A 19,239-nucleotide genomic window follows, 5' to 3' on the forward strand; every position below is an offset into this window, starting at 1 on the left:
TGCTTGGTCCCTAACCCCCGCAAAAAAATCAAGGGTTCGCTGCCCATTGAAAAAAGGACCACAGATACTCATTAAATGCCACTTTAGAAAGAGACGTCAGTGCACTTACGGTCCGTGAGGCTTGCGATTCCGGCGAGAGTAGTGATAGGAACATGAGGCATATCACCATTCATACTGAAGATGAGGTCAAAATGCTGCTCGATATCACCAAGGGGCTTCCCGTTCCTCACATCTCCAAAATGCTAGGGGGGTAAAAAGACATTTATTCAAACATTTTTAGAGGCTTTTTAGAGGAAGTGGCACAAAAAGGATAAAGAGGTGTTACAGGTGTGCAGACAACAAAACTTCTAACTACATTCAGTTTTCCTTTCCAATGTATAACTTGGCAGGTTGACACTTGCAAATGATAATTAGCGACAGCTATATGTCAGAAATTTATAAAATTGTTTGCAAAAATGTTTTTGTTTGTTGTGTGTGTTTGTCTTACTCTATAAACATGTTGAAATCTGTAAGAATACTGTAATATAGTAATTCAGTGTCTAACAATATGGAATTCAGGAGTGACTTATGTAGAGTATAAATAACAAAAAAAAGTGTTCAACGTGACTTTACAAACACTGTGTATTATTAGAGTATTACTATTGTTATTATTCATGTTATTTCTACGGTGTAAGTGTATGGAGGCCTTCCAAGCTAGCCTGCTTGGTAACTTCCATGTCTGGCCCAGAAGGTGCTGCTATCACAAGCGTTTTCATCCTTCTTATAAGCTCCAGTGAGCCTCTTTCCACAAAACACAAACTTACAGCCACGTAGTTTCACGCACATATTACGTGTATAACGAGAAGTGAACGGAATTCTGTCTCTGTGTCTCGCGTTAGCTTAGCATGACCGTGCTAACAACAAAACAAGAAAGGATGGCCAATCCACCAAACCATGTCTCAAATCCTGCCTTTTGTTACGCCGTCACACTAAAGGCTTTTTTTCCGGGGGACGCTCCGAGCCCACAATAGCGACATTACTTCACCTTGACGCCGCTTGTCAGTGCGTAACGAGTTCGTTATTGTGCCTTAAATGTTGTAGTAAACGTATAATACAAGCGGCGCCCGTAAAAGTAAGTCAGGGGTTAGCCGGCTAGCAACATACTGGAGATGTAGCTTTGCTAGCTGGCTAGGACTAGCCGTAAGTTGCGTCCCCCCGGCACCGGATCGGAACCAGCTAGCCGCCTTAGCCGCGCGTTTTCTCGGCCAGGCTACGGTGGGTGTCTCGGGGGTTTTCACCTCGCTCTGCTCGGCGGTGGCCTTCAACGTCGCATCTCCACCTCCTCACAAAAACCTGGTGTCTCTCGCCAGAGGAGGAAGCATAACCCCGAACCGACCGCTAGGGAGGAAGGGGGTACAAAAGCACAAAATCACCGCCCGGGAGCTTCCCCCGTCTGGCCGTGGCGGGGAGCGACCGTCCAAAGGGCCGCCAGGTGTACACGATGAGGCAGCCTCCGCGGGGTGGCGATGGAGCCCGTGTATGTGTATATATTTAAATCCGGACGTATTATTTACCTCAGGATGTGATGAGAAATAAGTGGCTCCGTTGGAGGAGGAGGTGGTGGAGGTAGAGGTGGCGGCGGAGGGGCAGGGGGAGGAGCAGCAGCAGTAGGATGGCAGCTGGAGAGGGGGACTCTAGCTCCCTCTCAGTCCCGCCGTCCAAACAGCTCATCCGGGGGTGGGTCGGTGGGTATGGGTGGTGGTGGGGGTCTGCCTTCAGTATTTGTGGGTACCTTATGCACCTGTAAAAATGCACGTCAGTCCAAACTGCGAACACATTAATACATGTACTGTATTCGTGTAAATTATTTGTTAAAATCCATTTTGTCTTCCTGTCCTGTTATATTCATACATCATCCACCTACCTATCTATCCATCTTCTTCCAGCTCTCCATCATCCCTACCTTTACCTACCTATCTATCTCTCTAGCCATCTATTTCTCTGTATCTACCTACCTACCTACACCCGAAAAACAGATTGGCCAAATTAACAAAACAAAACAAAAAAAGAACAATCTAGCTGGTAGTTATGTGTCTGTCTGACAGATCATATGGTTAAAACAACCACTCTAGAATGGTAGGTGTTTTCAACCAATATTGGTGATTGGGCCAACCAAGATATTGGTTCGAAGCTGACATTTTACCACTGATTGTCACACCCATCTAAGTGGGGCAAAAAACATTCACCGCATTTGACCCATCCCCTGAGGGAGCGGTGAAGAACTGGAAGGCTAAATATCAGATATTAACAAATTGAGCTCTTTTTGTTGTCAGTCTTGTCATCATTATTATATTTGTCCAAGCTAATGTACCTTCAGCTGTATCAGATATTTAAAACAAACAAGAAACTGAAAAACTCATAATTTTTCCCATGGCTGGACAGTATACGTTTATCGACCCATTGACAATTCTATCGTCGCAGCTGTGTTTTTTCCATCAGTCTCCACTTGATGGGGCTACTGAGTTCTTCCGGGTGCACACGTCACCACCACGTCATCTTAGTGAATAACAAAACCCCAATACCAACTAGCAGTACTTGCCGGGTGCGGTGGCGCGCGCCTGTAATCCAAGCTACCGGGAGGCTGAGACTGGCGGATCGTTTGAGCTCAGGAGCTCTGAGCTGCAGCGGACTATGTCGATCGGGTGTCCGCACTAAGTTCGGTATCGATATGGTGCTCCCGGGGGAGCTTGGGACCACCAGGTCGCCTAAGGAGGGGTGCACCGGCCCAGGTCGGAAACGGAGCAGGTCAAAGCCCCCGTGCCGCTCAGTAGTGGGATCGCGCCTGTGAATAGACGCTGTAGTGCAGCCTGGGCAATACAGCGAGACCCAGTTTCTTTTTAACATAACTTTATTTGGAACATTTGTTTAAACATTATCATCAATCCTTTTGGAACGTCTCGAGTCGGCTATTCGCCATTTTATGGTTCTATTTACATTATAAGCCTCAGTACAGCAGCAGCTCCTACTGGACAAAAGTAGAATTGCATCGAGCACAATAAATCACACTGCACAGTTTTGTAAACATGCCCCAACCAGTAAACCTTGTAAATATATATAAAGGAAATATATTGAAATGTACAAAGTTAGACATGTATGTATGGAAACACCCCGTATATAAAGTGTAAGTCAGAGACGGTTTCTCAAACTTTGGATCAAGAGTCGAAATGAGTTGCAGGGGCACTTTAAGTTTTGTGGACTGTATATGTTACGTATGTCACTACGGTTCTATGAGTCCCGAACGACCGCTAGCATTGCTTGTCACTCAGAGCCCTGGTTTTGATTTGAGCGTGAAGGTTCCGAGAGACTCGGTTCCGGCTACGATCCCTTTTTATACAAGAGGATCACGTCAGCCGGAACCCTGGAAATGTCCTTTTATGAGTTCTTTCTCGAGAGAAAAACAAAAAAATCTCCTTCCACTATTGATACACTGGGCCCCTCTAGTGGTACCTGAAGTATGTCTGCCTAAGTGTGGTTCAGTTGTATTTAACAATACTGAAATTGCTTTTAAGACTGCAATGTGTGTAAAATTGTATTTATATTTTATGTGCAATGCATTTCAATTGAATCATTTGGTCCAGTTTTTTTCTATTTTCCTACATTTAAGCACATTGTTAATGTCACTGTATTTTAATGCTGGTCATTAGAGTAATATTTGGAGGGTTAAGAATTTTTCAGCTGCTGTTTAGTGTAAAAAGTTTGCGAACCACTACACAAACACACACACAAAATTCACCAGCTGACTGCGGCTCAGTCTCACGAGTGGATAATCATGTTGCATTCACGTCCGCAGGGGTTTCATGGTGATTACGCCGCTTCAATGGCTTTATCCACGAGCCTCTAACCCGTGACCGTCATGAGGATTTTACAGCCCTTAGTCCCCCCTTTTCTTTCCCCCCCTAGAGGTAAAAGGAATCTGGGTGGGTGAAGCAAGAAATAAGACGAGGGAGCACTGAGGCGCCCGTCTCTGTAAGCCAGGCAAGAGGAGGACCGCTCGTCTGCAATTCAATTGAATTATCCAATTTGGTAAGATGGCGTTTGAATTTTTGTGTGCGTTTGTGTATTCATTTGATTTTGACAGCCATGACGAGAAGAGTTGGTTATCAACATTTAAGTAAGTTTACTTGTCAATTTAATTGTTTTTTTTTTTAAACCTCATTTCAGGCCTCTATTAACTCTGGTGATTCCTAGACAGTGCACAATAAGGGCAAACAATCTAAAAGCTGTATCACCACTTTATGCCTCATTGAGTTCATTATTGATACCGATACAAAGCTAACCCTAAAACAGTATATATATATATTTTTTAAATGTTTGTGGTTGTAGTTCACCCTGACATACATCCAACTGAGGGACGTTTCTAATATTTTGTCCCTCTCACTTAGCTAAATAAGGTGGTCAAAATTTTACAAACACCTGTCGGTATGATGCAGTGCAGTAACACAATGAACAGTACACATTATATATTTAAAAAAAAAAAAAAGGAAAAAATGAGGCAGAATTCTGGAAATGGTGAAAAAAAAAATCTGAATATGATGGAAAACTATTTTTTTTTAAATAGCTAAATACAAATTGTGAAACTCATGTATAGATTCATTAGACACAATAAACATTGTATAAAGTTTATAATTTGGATGATTGATTATATGTTACATCTCTTCAAAAAAATCATGTCAAGAAATTTGACAAACTTTAATATAGAACTTTAAATGTAATTATGAAAAGCGTTCAATTTCGCTATGAGTTAAATGAGTCTATATAATATTTGAGTTTCACTTTTGCATTATATTGAAATGAACGTACTTTTCTACCATATTCTAATTCATTGTGATGCACCTATATTGTATAGACATATGGGAAATACCTAAAAGACGAAACCACAAAGTATTTCAGCTATCATGTGCTTTTAATGTGTGTCAGTGGGAGAGCTGACATGTCTGCGTGTTACTTTGCATTCATTTAAACCATTTAGTTAAGCGCTTGCGCCCGCTAAAGTGGCAAGATGAAGTGATTTGTCTCCCCGTCTGTCGCCACAGCTTAATGCGCTGTAACAACACTGGCGGGATGCCTCGAGGAGACTTCAACATCTATTTTGCCAGCAGCCGCCGTGGATTTGTCAGAGCTGAGGAGTATGTCCCGCTTAATCCAAGCATTTTTGCTTCAGTCTGTGGCCTTAAAAAAAAATCATAATTTGCTGGCATTACCAAACCTAGTGGTGTGGTTGTACATGACTGATTCCCAACCACTTAAGTGTTCCGTGAGAGGCTGTCAGGTGTGTGGTGCGGAATCATCCAATTTCACTTAATTGGTCCAAAATTATTCATTTACTTAATTTTTTTGACATTTATTTTTTTGGTGGCGTCTCATGTGATTTTGCCAAAATATGTGCCATGACTCAATAAAAAGGTTGGGAATCACTGTTGTAGATCTATAAATATATGAGGTTATTCTCTTACCAGAAAGCATCTTGATGATGATATGACATTTGTGCGCGTTGTAGGGCAGTAGGTGTTGTGCTGCTGGTCATCATCCTGGCCGCTCTTGTTCTACTGGGCTGCTGGTACTTTAAGAAGAGGGGCGGCTACAAAAAAATCAGGGTGAGGCCTTCATTGTAATGAAGCAAAAATCTTCTGGTGTGGTCTTCATGGGTTGCTGAACTGTTTGTGTTCAAATATCTAAAGTCCCAGTGCCGTGAAAAATTCTTCCCCCCCCCCCCCCCCATCAAACAAATGTAAAGATAAGACAAAAATGTGTCCTAAGTAAACATAAATGCATTTTTTTTAATATGGTGATTAATGAAGGGAAATAAAACTATCCAAAGCTACCTGAATAATTGTAAAATAATACTTTTGGACAAAACTAGGTTGGCCAACTAATATTGCTGCTGCTCATTTATCCGTATGTCTGTAATATATTGCCAGGCGGACATGGCGTGCACGCCAGCAGGAGCAGCACAATTACCATTGAAATGAAGCACACACCAAAAAAAAAAAAAAAACTACGGCAAAAATTGCTTCCGGAGATTCAATTTAATGATGCTAAATTCCAGGGATGTGATTTGACCAAAGTGAAATTATCTGAAAATTTAGCCGGGGGTCTGGGGGCCGCTGGCACCCAGCTAGGTCCAGGGCAGTGCCCAGTGGGGGGGGGAGCATGAACAAATAATTATATCATGACCAAATGAAAAGTAACTCATATTAGAGCATACCACAAATGTCTTTGTTATAGCAGAAGATGTTATCTGTCGGAGTCATGTGCATACACAATGAACTACTAAAAAAAAAAAAAAAAAATAAATAAATAAAAAAATAAATAAAATAAAATAAAAAAATAAATCGCTTTTTTTTGGGGGGGGGGGATAAAAAAAGCGGAATTCCGCGAATTAGCGGAAAAATCACATCCCTGTAAATTCCTCCTAAATCAGCTCCAAAAAACAAAAAACAAAAAAAAAGTTTCAAGACAGTGTGGATGTACCTAATCATGTGTCCAATGAATGTCTTAACTCTTTGACTGCCAGACGTTTTCAGAAAAGGGATGCCGTGGGTGCCAGCCGATTTAAGCATTTTTGACTGATCTTTCAAGGTCCACAGAAAATTATGTGTTTGGACTATGGAAACACACATACTACCAAATGAAAGATTGGACTCTCATCTTTCATCAGAAAAAAAAGTTTGTTTCTACCTTATTCCGTTTTTCAGTAATCAACAATAGAAAATGGTTAGTTTCACCTCTGTTTTGAAAAAAAACGTCTTTTAACGTCTTTGGCACTCCTCCATAGGATTTTACTAAACGTTATTTAACGTTTTTGGCAGTCAAAGAGTTAATGTGTTATCTTTTCATATGTGATTGGAAGCCAGTACAAATCTGAGCTACAGCGTTGGGCTTGACTTAATTAACTCATTCACTGGCATAAATTCTTAAAAAAAAAAAAAAGATTATTAAAAATTAGGGGCGACAGGCAATTCAATATTTGTATTGTAATTAATCGCATGACTTCACTAGTTAACTCATGATAAATCACAAATTTTATATCTGTTCTAAATGTACAATAAAAAAAATTCTAGGTTTTCATACTCTTGTTAACAAAAGTGAAAAAAAAATGTTTAACTAATAAAAATAGTTCAAATGAATTTTTGACGTCTATAGCCGTCAATGGCAGTGAATGAGTTAACATTATCCTCACGCAGAGCCCCAGGTCTGGGTCGCCGACTTACACGGGAGGCCAGTACTCTGAGAGCGGACCTTCTGCAGAAAACAAGATGGCGCTCACCGACTTTGGCAGCCTGCGATCCGTGGTGAGGGCTCATGACGGCAGTTAGCTGCCGCCGTGGATATAGAAATACATTTGGCATACATTACACATTGCTTGTCATTGACTTCTCCAGATGCCGAATGCTCCTCCGGCCTATGAAAAGCTCTCGTCGGGGCCGCTGCCTCCTCCCTATTCACCTTAAAAACAGGACAACATGGGACAGACGCCTGCAGAAGAATAAAGGAAAACCACAGCACGAGTTAACCCGATGCCACCATCAATGCAGTTAATACGTACATAGCCATCATTTTTTTTGTATCTTAACATTTCCAATGCAAACTGTGGTTTCAAACAAGGATTAAAAGCACTACCGCAAGGAGTCTTTGCAGAACAAAGTACCCCAAACACCCACTGAACACAGATGCATTGTTTATTTCCACGCTTTGACCTCCACATTTGTTCCATCAACCTAACAAACAGTTGCCAAATCGATATGGTAGAAAATAAATACAAAGTGACTGCAAAACATTTTACATGGGCTCAAACGTAGTACAAATCCAACGTGTTCCTTTTTACATTTCCTACAATGTAAAACCGTTTTTCAAACTCTTACAAACAGGCAGAAGTGTTATGTCCCATGAAACATTTAAAGTAGTAGCAAGTTGTACCAATGAATCTTATCAACGACGTTGCTTTTAAAGCACTAATGACAAAAAAAAAAAAAGATGGAACCCATTCAACCCCCTTCCCCCCAGTTGTCATTACTGGCCACGAAGTCCAAAACACAGAACATTCATTAACCTCAGTAGTAATCAAATGACAAAAAAAAAAACATAGTCTAACCAGAGGGTCTGACCCTATTTTTCTTGAACGATAGAGAACAGTTTTAACAACAAGTGCATAAACATTTCAGACTCATGGTCTCAGTTATTTGGTTGACTTTGTGTGAGCTGGTGACGCCAAGCGCCGCTGGAACTATTTGGGGGTGAGAATCCGTGCAGCCTGTTTGGGGGTACACGTCTGGCTCAACTGCCTTGGTACTGGACCGAGCTCAAAATGACACCATCGGGACTGATGAGCAGCTTGTTTGTAACACTGTTTGCCATACCCAAGGGGGATTTCTGCAAAGTGGGCTGAACCAGGGTCTGATTGGTCAGGCCGATGGGGTTTGTGGTCAGCAGTGTGATTGGCTGAAATGCGGCGGCGGTTGGCGATACCACACGAGACGTTTCCAAAGCGTCTGTGGTGCTTTCGACCGGTGTTGCTGTTGAGGTGAGTAGGTTGTGGCTTGCTGGCATTAATGAGCCTGTGAATACTTTACGAATGACTGACGGCACCTGCTTACAGCCCGAAGCGATGCCAAGGCCCGGATGAGTCATGGGTGGTGGCGCCAAAGGCGCCTGTATGCACGAGTCCCTGGTTGTGTCTGGGAGGGAGCGGCGAGGGGTGATCGAGCTGGGCGAAGATGACGCGTTTATAGGGGTTTTGGCGGTGGAACATCCAGCATGAAGCGGTCTAAGTGCAGAACTAACACCAGACACGTGAGCTGCTTGTTTGGCGAACTGAGGGGGCCTGGTTAGCACAGAGGCACAAACCTGTGGACTCTGCGCAGATACGAGACTCGCGTTAGGTGGTAAAAGTGCTGATCCCTGCTGGACGTTTGCTGGGCCAACGGCAGGCGTGCACGCCGCAAATGGGGAATTCACGACTGGGACACCGGGTAACCTGGCTTGGGATTTGGGTAAGACTGGTCCTTGAAGAGCTATTGGACCTTGACTTGCTCCTTGCAAAGGAGTTGCTGATCCAATGCTTCTCATGGTGGCATTAGGCACTTTGTGTGGAGACGGGCTAGAGATGATGAGCACGTGGCTACCTGGAGGTAAGCCCTGGGGAGGAACTACAAAACAGGTATTGTTCAAAAGGATCTGTGTGCCGGCGGGAAGGTGCTTCGGGGTGTTGATGACTATCCTCTGCTGGGTATTGTTCGCCCCGATGGCGGGGCTCATGGATTGCGTACTGGCGGTGACGACCGAGGAGAGATGAGATTGGGTTTTATTGAAAGCTTTTTGATGGGACGACAGCATTGGGGTAGCTTCTTTAGCTAGCGCATGTGAGGGCTGAAGGGCAAGGGCTGGGGGCATAGAGGTTGCGTTTGGATTACCCTGCGCGGTTGAGGTTATCTGAGCAGGAGGGTGGCTGGCCAATATACCCGTGGGCAGACTTGGGGCAGGATGAGTAGCAGTAGTAGAAACAAAAGAGCCTAGTTGGGAGGATATTGTGAAAGACTGGGGTTGGGAGGTTCTGGTCAGAGTGGCATTGGCGACGAGCTGGCTGAGACAGCTCGTGACAGTAGTTGACGGTCTGAATGGGGCCGACTGAGCGGCGGTTGCTGGTGAACGTCCTGTATCTGAGAGGGATGCCGGTGTGCTTGTGGAAGTGCAACGTGACAGGGCACCGATGGTCTGTCCAATGGTCGTCGTCATCCCTGACAAGTGGATCTGAAGACCTGCAGACACGCAAGATGTAAAGTTTACTTATAAAGTAAGAAATTCAACCAATCAACACAATGTAAATCAAACCCACCCGTCGGAAGGGTGATATTCGTTCCCTTTGACGGTGCATTTGAGTCAACAGCTGAGTTTACTCCACTCTTCAGAGACTGATTCGATAATGACGTCGTTATCTGTTGTCCATTAATCCCCGCTGTCGTGGCCTGCTTTGGAAAACTTCCCACTAAAGCACTGGATGCTGTTGCAGGGGGTTGGTTCATGACTACGAGTCGCGCACCAATTGGCGGATTTGTAGATGAGTCTTTTGGGACAGCTACAGTAGAGGCACAGGAAGAGGAGGAGGGATTAACCAGGATGACTTTTGTAACTTTGGGTTGCTCCTCTGTGTTGGCTCTCTTCAAACCTGGCTGACCAACTACCTCGGGTTGCGCAATACCATCAACAGTACTTTGTACCACCGGAGAATGGCTCGCTAATGTCTGTGAAGGGGGGTAAACATTTCTTTGAACTGTAGAAGCATCTGATTTGCGGGACCCTGGAACCGGGGAAACAGAAGTCAAACTTCTTGGGCCTGTAGGATTTCTGATGGCAGAGGGCTTTAATACTGAAGGAATTTGCTTCTGAGGTTGCGCTACGGAGACACGAGCCACTGTTGGGATGGGAGAAGGAATCTTCTGTAAGGGGACAGAAGAGGCCTCCGCACTCTTGGACACAAGAAAGGCTTTGAACTGAGGTGAAATGGTGATGATGGGACTGCTGGACAAGCCATCAAGTGCATTCTGGGCAGCTGATGTCTGGACTTTGACGATGCCCGTGTTGCCTCCTCTCGTCGTTACGAGGATTGACTGTGAATCTCGTATGCATATTGTCTTAAGTTCCTGTTTATGTTCTGGGGGATTAGGGGGCACGGTAGAAGCCAAAGCGGTCGTAGATATGCTGGATGAAGGATTTTGATGAATACTCTGTGAAGTGCTTGATTGGGAAGACTGTGCAACCTGGAATCCGGGTGTGTTTTGGGTCCTGTGCTGCTGATAAGGCGGGGAAGAAAGGGGCGGGGCATTCGCTATCCGGGTGTCCTTCAGAGGAGCCACTTGCTGAACATTGCCAGGAATTGTAAAGCCCGACACACTGGTGGACAAGAACACGGGTCCCGTTGCCTTTTGCTCCTTGGATTTTTGAATGGCATGTTTGGAAGGCACAATCACCACCTGCTGCGTGATCGTCTCCTGTCTGATGTAGTCACAAACAGATTGCACAGATCTCTCGGCTGAATTGCTTCCCACTTTCCTGACAAGTTGATCCCGCCCTTCTGGAACCTTAGATACCACTTTGAGTGAATTCGGCAATAAATTTTGGCTTTGTTTAGCCAAATCTGTCAAAGGAGCGTCTGCCATTTTGACCATTCCCGTTTGTCTAATTGCACATTCTCCTTGTGTTTGTAGTGAGTTCTGTTCCAAAACGGTTTTAACAGTTTGTGCTTGTCGTTTTGCGCTCCCCGCTGTAGACGTAGACATGGAGCTTGCACAGCCCTTGCTTTGTCTGTCAGTGTAATTAACCCCTGAGTAGTCGACAGGCCGCTTCATTAAGGTCACTTTGTTCCCCACACTTTTAGCAAGCAAGGTGGGAATGGGCGTATACCCTTTGGGCAGTCCCGCCGTAGGGTGGGCAACGTGAGATTTGGATGTCGATGAAGCGTGGACTGGCTTTCCCACAGCCGAGTCGGTGTTGGACTGCATCATTTCACATTTAGACTTTGCACCAGTGCACGGGGCAAAAGTGGGGACACCGCTGTCTGGCTGAACTCTTGGTGCTTGTTCAGCAGTTTCCGGATGTTTTTGGTGGTTGGTGATTACAAAGGATGGTGAACTCTCTCCAACAGATTCAGCTTCAAAATCCCTGGTGCCTGTTAAAAGAAATCAAATATAGAAATTAGACAATTATGCATACACTTTATTTAAATGCTCAAAATGATAATGTTCGATAAACTTGATCAATTATGTTGCACACCAGATCTAATGGTAAAGAGATTACCTCCAGTCCAAAGACCTCTGGGAACCACATGTTCCAGTTCATCTTCTGATCCTTGTCGGCGATCCAATAAAGAAATATCTTCATCGTCCGACGACGACGACGATGACGTCAGGCACTCCTCTCGCACAAAGTTATTGTACTCTGGATGCTTCTTGAAATCGTCAAACTCCTTCTTCAATCGAAGCCTACAGAGGAGACAAGGTTGGTGGGAAAGGAGCACGTTTTTTTGCTGCTAATTTGAGGCCAGACCGCAGATCTCAATAATGAATTTTTGATACAGTGATTCATTATACCTGTTTCTTTGGTAGGCCTTCACAAGTTTTGGTTCCCAGGGTGATAGCTCATTCAGTAGTCTGATTAGAGTGCTGTGAAGGTCTTTCACAGCTTCTTTTCTTAAGTACCACCGATCCTGCCCATTGAAAAGCAAACAAGAAAGAATGTCTCGGTTATTATTTTCTTCACACTATGCATGAAATAGTACTTGGCCACCTACCAATTTGTTTTTTGTGCTCTCCAGGTGGTCTAGCTCATCTTCTGTTTTGCTGATAAGCACTCGCAACTCTTGCAGACTGGTGCAAACCAACTGCGAAGAAAGATTAAGAAAGGGTAGTTGTAAAAAATAAGGACAAATAGAAAGAAATACAGCAACATGAACATTACTGTAGTCGTTTATCGTTTGTGACTACCTTAAATGGTGGCTCGACAGAAGGCTCGTCTTTGATTTGCTTTGTAGATTCAACCCTTTTCCCTGAAAGCGTGAAATCAGATGATTGAGTCAAGAACCTACACATTTTTCTACAGAAAAAAATACATGGTATCACTAGTGTAGCCTTACCAAGCATTAGTAAAATTAATATTTTAGAAAATTATCCAGGGGGGTTTCGGTTTACTGTTTATGGTCATTTCAGTTTTTTTTTTTTTTTTTTTTAACTAATACAGTATCTGGGTACCAATTACAATTTTTTTTCTCGCTTTGCTTATATTCCCCAGCACCATCTCGGACTATGTATTTTTTAGAGCTCAAATGTACACTTAGAGCAAAACTGAACAGGCCTCGTGTGAACAACAATCCTTTTCTTACCTTCTTTCTGTTTTTTCATTTTATGTTTCCTCTGGATGGTTGTGGTAATTCCCTGTATTTCTGATTCAGCTGCCTCAACGCTTTCCACTTGCCGAGACTGACCCCCGCCTCGCTTTTTCTTGCGCTTCTTTTTTTGGGACCACATTGTGTCGGGGACCTCGTCTTCATCGTTGGAATTTTGCGCATGGCGGCTGGGCGGGCAGCTGCAGCCTCGCCGCACCGATTTGGCAGTTCTGCGACATTCCAAACAGGGCGTTATTCGGTTGTGTCCCGTGCTCAGGTTCACTCCCTCCTTTTTGATCTCCGAGGGTTTGCTTGGCGAGTATGTGGTGTCTGCAGAGCGAGCAGGTGACCGACCTGTGTAGGTGTGTTCCCCTACATTCAAACAGGGATTTTGAGTCTCTTCCTTAATGGGACGTACAGAGCCCAAGGAAAGGCCCTCTTCTAGTGTTTTGGATCGAGTTTCTCGCTTTATGTGTTCGCTTAACACAAAGTAGCTAGTGCGACAATTTTGTCTTAACTCATCGCTGGAGTCTCCATCAGACGACTCTGACTCGCACCTTTCGTCCTTCTTCGTGGGCCAAAACGTGAACCTTTCGTTGTGTTCCTGTCCATCCCCGTTTTCCCTTATAAAATACTTCAAAGTCTTCCCCAAATCACCGGAGGTGTCTATGTGCCTTGCGCTTCCAGAATATCCCTCCTCATCTTCCAGCACGTCCGAATTGTCAGCGTGTACATCAACCCGTCTCACCAACACTGAAGGGAAAGGAAAAGCAGGCGGTGTGCTGGGGCTCTGGCAGTAGATCCTCAAGTCTGCCCCGCAGAAATGAGGGAAATGTATGTAGGCGTTGTCCTTGCTGTCATAGCCCAAAATGGACTCCCTGCATTCGTGTATGGGCTGGGCCAGCACGGCATCCTGAACATCCTTCTGCGTTTCATACACATGGTCGCACAATCCCTTGAGGAGCCACACTCGCTGGCGGAAGGGCAGCGAGTGGAACGGTTTCTCCTCCAAGGGGCTGGCCTCACCCAGGTGGCGGAAAAACTGGTGACAAAGCCCAAGTTGCTCAGCCCGAGCCACCTGATCGCGGGCGCCCCCGATGCTCAGGTACCAGCCCTTGGCACGCAACCTAAGCTCCGCCTCCCAGCGGCGGTACGGCAAAGCTGGCCGGCGGTGTAGGGTGGCCCGCCGTTGCCAGGGCGACAGGAGGGATGACATTATCTTGGAGAGGAGGCTGCTGCAACGGGGCATCAGGAGACAACGCTCCAGCTCGAAGAAGACAATCTCGGGAAGGTTGAGCACAGTCTGGGCCAGGCACAGGAAGTGGCCTATGGCGGGAAGTTCCCACAAGGTGTCGACCGTGTGGGGGGAGGCCTGTGATAGCAAAGTCTGCTCCCACTCTTCCACAGCCTTGGCAGACATTTCTTCCGCTTCTCTTTTCTCCAGCTCACGTTGCCTGGAAAAATAACAATGGCTTGTTGACCCACATACACTATAACATATAAATACATACGCATTGACCAGTGATTCCCAACAACTGTGCCATGGGATAGAATCAAAAAAATATGTATTTACTACAAATTAAGTATCTGTTCATATATATATATATATTAGTGATGTATTAGTGACAGGCAGAACTATTAAAGGGTCTTCGACTAGATATCAGAAGTTATCTCGGTAACTACCAATCATACAACAGAACACCAGCTTTGTGTTCAGCTAAACACACAGATTTCACACCGAGTGACTGAAAACTTGTGAGTATATTGAATCATTATTTCATTTTCATTAATCTGTTCCAGCCCCCGCTGGAGCTGAAATCTGCTTACCTCTTTTCTTCCTTGGCCCTCTGTTGCTCTTCCATTCTGAGGGCCTGCACCATGACCGACTCATGGCCACCGACGGTGATGGTCGCCAAGCTTCGAGATGATAATCGGCGCCTCGTGGAGGTTCCTCCCGGAGCTCGCTCCTCCTCTGTGCCAAAGCGCCCCTTGGAGGTCACTGCCAACTTGGTCTTTTCACGTAGAGTCCTCATTGGACAAGTGGAGACAGGGGAGAGGAGATCACACTTACACAACCAGTTACAACATTGGAAATAAAACTACTGACACATCTATTATGATTGATTTTTAACAAAGAGACAGATTGGCTGCATTAATTACTTTTTCTTTCGAATTAAAATTGATTTTACTTCTCAGACTCAGCCCTGGTCAAACTCTGTAAAAGCTGGTACAATTTCGAGTTCAAACTATCGTTATGTGTCAACCCACCAAGTACAATACCTGGACAATAGTGTGAGCTTCTGCTCAAGCATAAGCTCCAGTTTTTGAGCCTGTTTGGAGAGCCAATGGTCCACGCCATGGTAGCGGTAGCAGTTCTCCAACATCAGCCTGAAGTCAGCCACAAACTCTGTTATGCTCTGATACTCCAGGCCAACAAACTTCTCCTCCATCCTCCGCAAGCACATGGACTGCTTGAGCCTCGCCTGACCCGGAGCGCAGACGCCACCGACGCCGCACTGGGCCTCCTGATGCCCAACGGCGTGGAGGAACAGACCGGCGATTGCCTTGTGCTTGTCCAGGAGAAAGCCGGAGAAGATCCTATAGGCTTGCTGGACCTCTTGGCTCATGGTCTCCTCAAAGTTGGTGGTGACGCAGACTTCGGGGAGCGAGATGTCACTGTTGGAGAAGTCAGACATTCCGTCGTTGCTGGTCGCCGGGTGGTCCCCAGGAGCGACGGAGGCGTCGTTGCTGAGACCGTCTTCGGACGCGTCAAAGTCCATGTCATGTGCGCCAGGCTTTGTCCATGCAGATCCCGAAGACATAATGCCAGACTTGGCCCAAACCTTATAGGTGAGAGTCCAGGGTGTGTTCACAGCTCTCAATCATTCTGCTGCTGTGATTGGGAATCCTAAAATGAGACAAAATGGGGTTGTTAGTCGAGAGGTGAGCATGCTCTTGACAGTAGAGATAATTGTGGACTAGGGTTGGAAATTTTGCATGGACATTTTAACAGATGTATTTGAAAGTTTTTTTTATTTTTTGTAAACAATTTAAGCAAACTATTTGAACACAAAGGGTGCCGAAAAACATGTAGAATTACACTATAACAATATTCGTCATTCTTTATCATTAGTGGAAAACAACTACTGTATTACTGCAATTTACCAAGTCAGTGGTGAAATCTTTCCTAGTGGATTATGTACGTCTATTGTACTGCTCCTATGGTGGCCAAAGGCAACACAAGAGGACAATGAACGTGGAAGTGTGAAATCATGATCCACAAACTATTTCTTTACATTCTATTTTGTATTACTGAACTTTTTTTTTATAAAGTACAATACTTACTGTACAGTGTTTTTTTTCCTACTAAAGAAGACTATTCAAACATGTTTGGCAGCTGTGTTCACTGTAATAGGTAAATATGATTTTAGATACGAGTACTTTATTGAACAACCAATTCTCACTTCATAATATTTATATTAAACCATTTCAGACAACAGGTTCTTCATATCAAACTGCACTTGCATGAAATGTGATTGTATTAGTCAGTATTACGCTGAAATATATTTTCCCCAACTATAATAAGTTTTATATTTATAACCTATCTACCAACCTTCAATTTTGTAAATTCTTCTACTTTTTTTCCTGTCAATTCCCCTGGGACATTTCTGAAATTTTGCGATCCTATTTTAGACTTCTTTAGATTTCTTCACCACAGCTGCCCCTCAACGGCCTTGCGTCAACTTTCGAGAGTCTCAAGACTTCAAGTTCCTGGGAACTGAAATATCTCAGGACCTAGAGTGGAAGACAAACATCAACTCCATCATCAAAACAGCCCAGCAGAGGATGAACTTGCTGCAACTACCGAGAAAGTATGGTCTGTTGCCACAGGGGGTTTTGAGGCTGTAGTCGTTGAATCAGTTCTGTGTTCATCCATCATCCTAAGTGAGTAAGTGGTTGTGCAAAGCCTACAAAGTTGGAAAAGAGACTGGGTTCCGCTTTTGTGTGACCTGGCACAAGATCATAGGTCCTGGCACGCTGGCATTGCAGATGCTGTTCTTCAGAAGATTAAGCGGCTGCACCCAATCTGGGCGAATGCCAAAATAATTTATCTGCGTTGGTTTACCGACTACTGTACTTGGGGCAAGCGAAGAGAGCCATCTGAAAACCTGTGCGGTGACGATGGAGGAAGACTCGGCCCCCATGTCTGGACCTGTGGTGGTCTTCAACTACTAGTGACAAATTCCCTGTGTTTTTACATAATTATTCAACAATTTTCTATATCACTTACCCTGATCAGGTTAAAGGGTGAGTTAGAGACTATCTCCGCTGACTTCAGGTCAATGCACAGGTTTCTACATAATTGGCCAATAAAGATGATTCTGATTCTGGTGTCAAATAGAGGGGTTTAATGCCCCGTGCCATCATTCCATTTCAGCACGCTGCCATTTTGAGTCACTGCCATGACACAATTAACCATTCAAACCTTATGTGACGGCTCACAGGTGATATTTGTACAATTTATCTACTCACCACAACTTTTTGTTTTGGTTTATTTCCACTTGAGCGCGCTTGAGGTTAGCAATTAGCCGGCTAACTTAGAAAGTAAACAAAAGTTTCTTCTTCTCTCAACCTGGTGACATGTTACACAATAAGCACACAAACACGTGAGACCAGACAACGTACCTTAACGTTTAAAACGTCTCTCTCCAAAATCTCACCCACGGCAAGTCTACTTTTTCCCTCCGAGGAGAATAGCGGCCAGTTTGCTATGCTAGCTACCCGCTATTGTCCACCGAACTCGGCCTGCAGTTGCTCCGCTCGGTCTCCATGGTCGCGTCGTAATGCCATTACACGTCGTTTGGGCAAAAAGTAAAGTTATGCAGAGGACAGGTCATGCCGGAGTGATGTCAGTGACGACGAGCTGACGGCTAATGCTAAAGCTAACGCAGCGAGTAGCCGGGCGAACGCTCAGCGGAAAATCCGGACAAAAATACGGCATTTCATTCGGACTACCCATCGGGGTTAACCGACTCGGGGGCGGGGGGCTTTGCAAGTACAGAGCGAGGGGTTGACAGAACCGCAACTTTTGGGGACAAATGAGTTCTCCCTTACGAGTATTATTGGCATACTTTATTTCAGTGACGTCAAACGCATCAAGATCATTCGAGCCATTCGCCATTTAATCACCGGCAAAGCTTATCGGCCACCGTACTTTTGGAAACGAATTAACAGCCTTATTTTGGCAAAATACCGACGACGGTAACATTAGTGCTTAAGCATGATGAAATGGCAACATTAAAGGGCTTGCACACGCTGTTAAATATCAAACTCGAGCCACAAACCTCTACTTTCCCATCGCTAGATGTCGCACGTATCTCAAGGACGTCATTCAGAGATCTTCCTCATAGCAGATAATCCCTACTGTACGTTAACATTGCAGCCTCCAGAGCCGATAATGATCAGAAATCCAACAAAAATCTCTGGTATCAATCACCAGAAGTTATTAGAACTCCGGATTGTTGTAAGCACCATGCTATCTACGTACCTGGTTTTGGGCGAAAACATTGGCCATGATATATGGCTAACTTGTGCTGGATAACAGCATTCTAGGTGATTCTAGGATCAGAGGTTTACGCTGTAAAAGTTACATGCAGTTGCTCATTGAAAGTGATCATTTCCATTCGAAACAGGATAAAGTTATTGATTTGATTCCGAAAACCATTTATTTTGAATTGACAGGGACTAAATATACGTCCAAATGACCCAAAATAAAGTTTTTGATTTCCTTCCAATTAAATATTTTTCTTCTTGCCCTCCAGGTAATATTTATAGTTTGAGTCCAATATACTTGCGCATGCGCATTGAAAACGACAGCACTTGCATTGCACTGGAGCTGTAGCCGTTTAAGGCTATGCTATATTGTTGGGCTTTGAGTGAGTGTTTTGAATTTGGTATATATAATAGATATTGTTTAATTACAGTTTAGTTTGTGTAAGTCTGTTACCGCGTGTCTTTGTCCGGGCTCATTTGCTTGGTTTGTTGTTGTTGTTGTTGTTATCATCTTGACATCTTTTGAAAGACTGCCCATGGGATATTATAAATGGGAGATTCTGCCTCCTCCATCATCTTCTCTCTCCTCTTCCCGTTCCATCCTCATCTCTAGTTCATATGTTGCAAATGGCTCATGTTTTAATATTAATAAATATATTTTGAGTATACTCTGTTGGCCAAGTGTCTTTTTTTTTTGCATCATTTATAAGATGTGCAATACAAATTATTTGTTGTAGTCAAATAAATTAAACCAGCTCAGTAGCGGTACTGCG

The 19,239-nt window shown here is 44.3% G+C and overlaps 3 protein-coding genes and 1 long non-coding RNA gene across 11 annotated transcripts in view; 1 reads left to right on the forward strand and 3 right to left on the reverse strand.

The window, feature by feature from the left end:
* The window catches only part of LOC144063675 (nipped-B-like protein B), a 22,677-nt gene extending 20,982 nt beyond the window's left edge, over window positions 1–1,695 (reverse strand). The window contains exons 1-3 of one of the 4 annotated variants that reach the window (XM_077585436.1): window positions 1,554–1,695; window positions 1,278–1,377; window positions 110–242 (exon numbers count right to left, since the gene is read on the reverse strand). In XM_077585436.1, coding sequence (XP_077441562.1) covers window positions 110–173 — 64 coding nt within the window. In that variant the 5' untranslated portion in view covers window positions 174–242; window positions 1,278–1,377; window positions 1,554–1,695. Of the gene's footprint in view, window positions 1–109; window positions 243–1,277 lie in introns of all 4 variants that reach the window. The other 3 variants (XM_077585437.1, XM_077585434.1, XM_077585438.1) reach the window with 3 other exon arrangements.
* mlana (melan-A) lies at window positions 1,500–7,667 on the forward strand. The gene is made up of 6 exons (XM_077585444.1): window positions 1,500–1,516; window positions 3,940–4,062; window positions 5,073–5,165; window positions 5,537–5,633; window positions 7,224–7,331; window positions 7,422–7,667. Exons 3-6 carry the CDS (start codon window positions 5,077–5,079, stop codon window positions 7,488–7,490), a joined length of 363 nt encoding a protein of 120 aa, XP_077441570.1. The 5' UTR covers window positions 1,500–1,516; window positions 3,940–4,062; window positions 5,073–5,076; the 3' UTR covers window positions 7,491–7,667.
* On the reverse strand, window positions 4,924–5,697 carry LOC144063679 (uncharacterized). The gene is made up of 2 exons (XR_013296620.1): window positions 5,493–5,697; window positions 4,924–5,208 (listed from the first exon to the last, which is right to left on the reverse strand). It is a non-coding gene; the product is annotated as an uncharacterized LOC144063679 (long non-coding RNA).
* A 33-nt stretch (window positions 7,668–7,700) lies between the features above and the next one.
* On the reverse strand, window positions 7,701–18,309 carry brd10 (bromodomain containing 10). Of its 5 annotated transcripts, none has more exons than XM_077585441.1 (11): window positions 17,205–17,593; window positions 16,527–16,708; window positions 15,194–15,821; window positions 14,741–14,941; window positions 12,911–14,367; window positions 12,516–12,577; window positions 12,323–12,412; window positions 12,123–12,238; window positions 11,830–12,014; window positions 9,872–11,701; window positions 7,701–9,794 (listed from the first exon to the last, which is right to left on the reverse strand). In XM_077585441.1, the coding sequence occupies exons 3-11, from the start codon at window positions 15,733–15,735 to the stop codon at window positions 8,314–8,316; spliced, it is 5,964 nt and encodes a 1,987-aa protein (XP_077441567.1). In that variant the 5' UTR covers window positions 15,736–15,821; window positions 16,527–16,708; window positions 17,205–17,593; the 3' UTR covers window positions 7,701–8,313. The 5 variants fall into 5 exon arrangements, with proteins under 5 accessions (XP_077441567.1, XP_077441566.1, XP_077441569.1 ...); XM_077585440.1 differs by having other exon boundaries at window positions 16,527–17,371; window positions 17,447–17,592; XM_077585443.1 differs by lacking the exons at window positions 16,527–16,708; window positions 17,205–17,593 and adding an exon at window positions 18,259–18,309.
* Between the last annotated feature and the right edge of the window lie 930 nt (window positions 18,310–19,239).

This window comes from Vanacampus margaritifer, chromosome 14, assembly GCF_051991255.1.
Source record: "Vanacampus margaritifer isolate UIUO_Vmar chromosome 14, RoL_Vmar_1.0, whole genome shotgun sequence".
Taxonomy (NCBI): domain Eukaryota; kingdom Metazoa; phylum Chordata; class Actinopteri; order Syngnathiformes; family Syngnathidae; genus Vanacampus; species Vanacampus margaritifer.

What these genes read in the sequence shown, in the direction of transcription:
- mlana (XM_077585444.1), top strand. Translation starts at nt 5,077, where the DNA reads ATGCGCTGTAACAACACTGGCGGGATGCCTCGAGGAGACTTCAACATC. An exon ending in GGATTTGTCAGAGCTGAGGA is followed by an intron (nt 5,166 to 5,536) that starts GTATGTCCCGCT and finishes TGCGCGTTGTAG; the next exon opens with GGCAGTAGGTGTTGTGCTGC. An exon ending in GCGGCTACAAAAAAATCAGG is followed by an intron (nt 5,634 to 7,223) that starts GTGAGGCCTTCA and finishes ATCCTCACGCAG; the next exon opens with AGCCCCAGGTCTGGGTCGCC.
- brd10 (XM_077585443.1), bottom strand. Translation starts at nt 15,735, where the DNA reads ATGTCTTCGGGATCTGCATGGACAAAGCCTGGCGCACATGACATGGAC. An exon ending in AGAGCACAAAAAACAAATTG is followed by an intron (nt 12,239 to 12,322) that starts GTAGGTGGCCAA and finishes TTCAATGGGCAG; the next exon opens with GATCGGTGGTACTTAAGAAA. An exon ending in AAGGCCTACCAAAGAAACAG is followed by an intron (nt 12,015 to 12,122) that starts GTATAATGAATC and finishes TCTCCTCTGTAG; the next exon opens with GCTTCGATTGAAGAAGGAGT.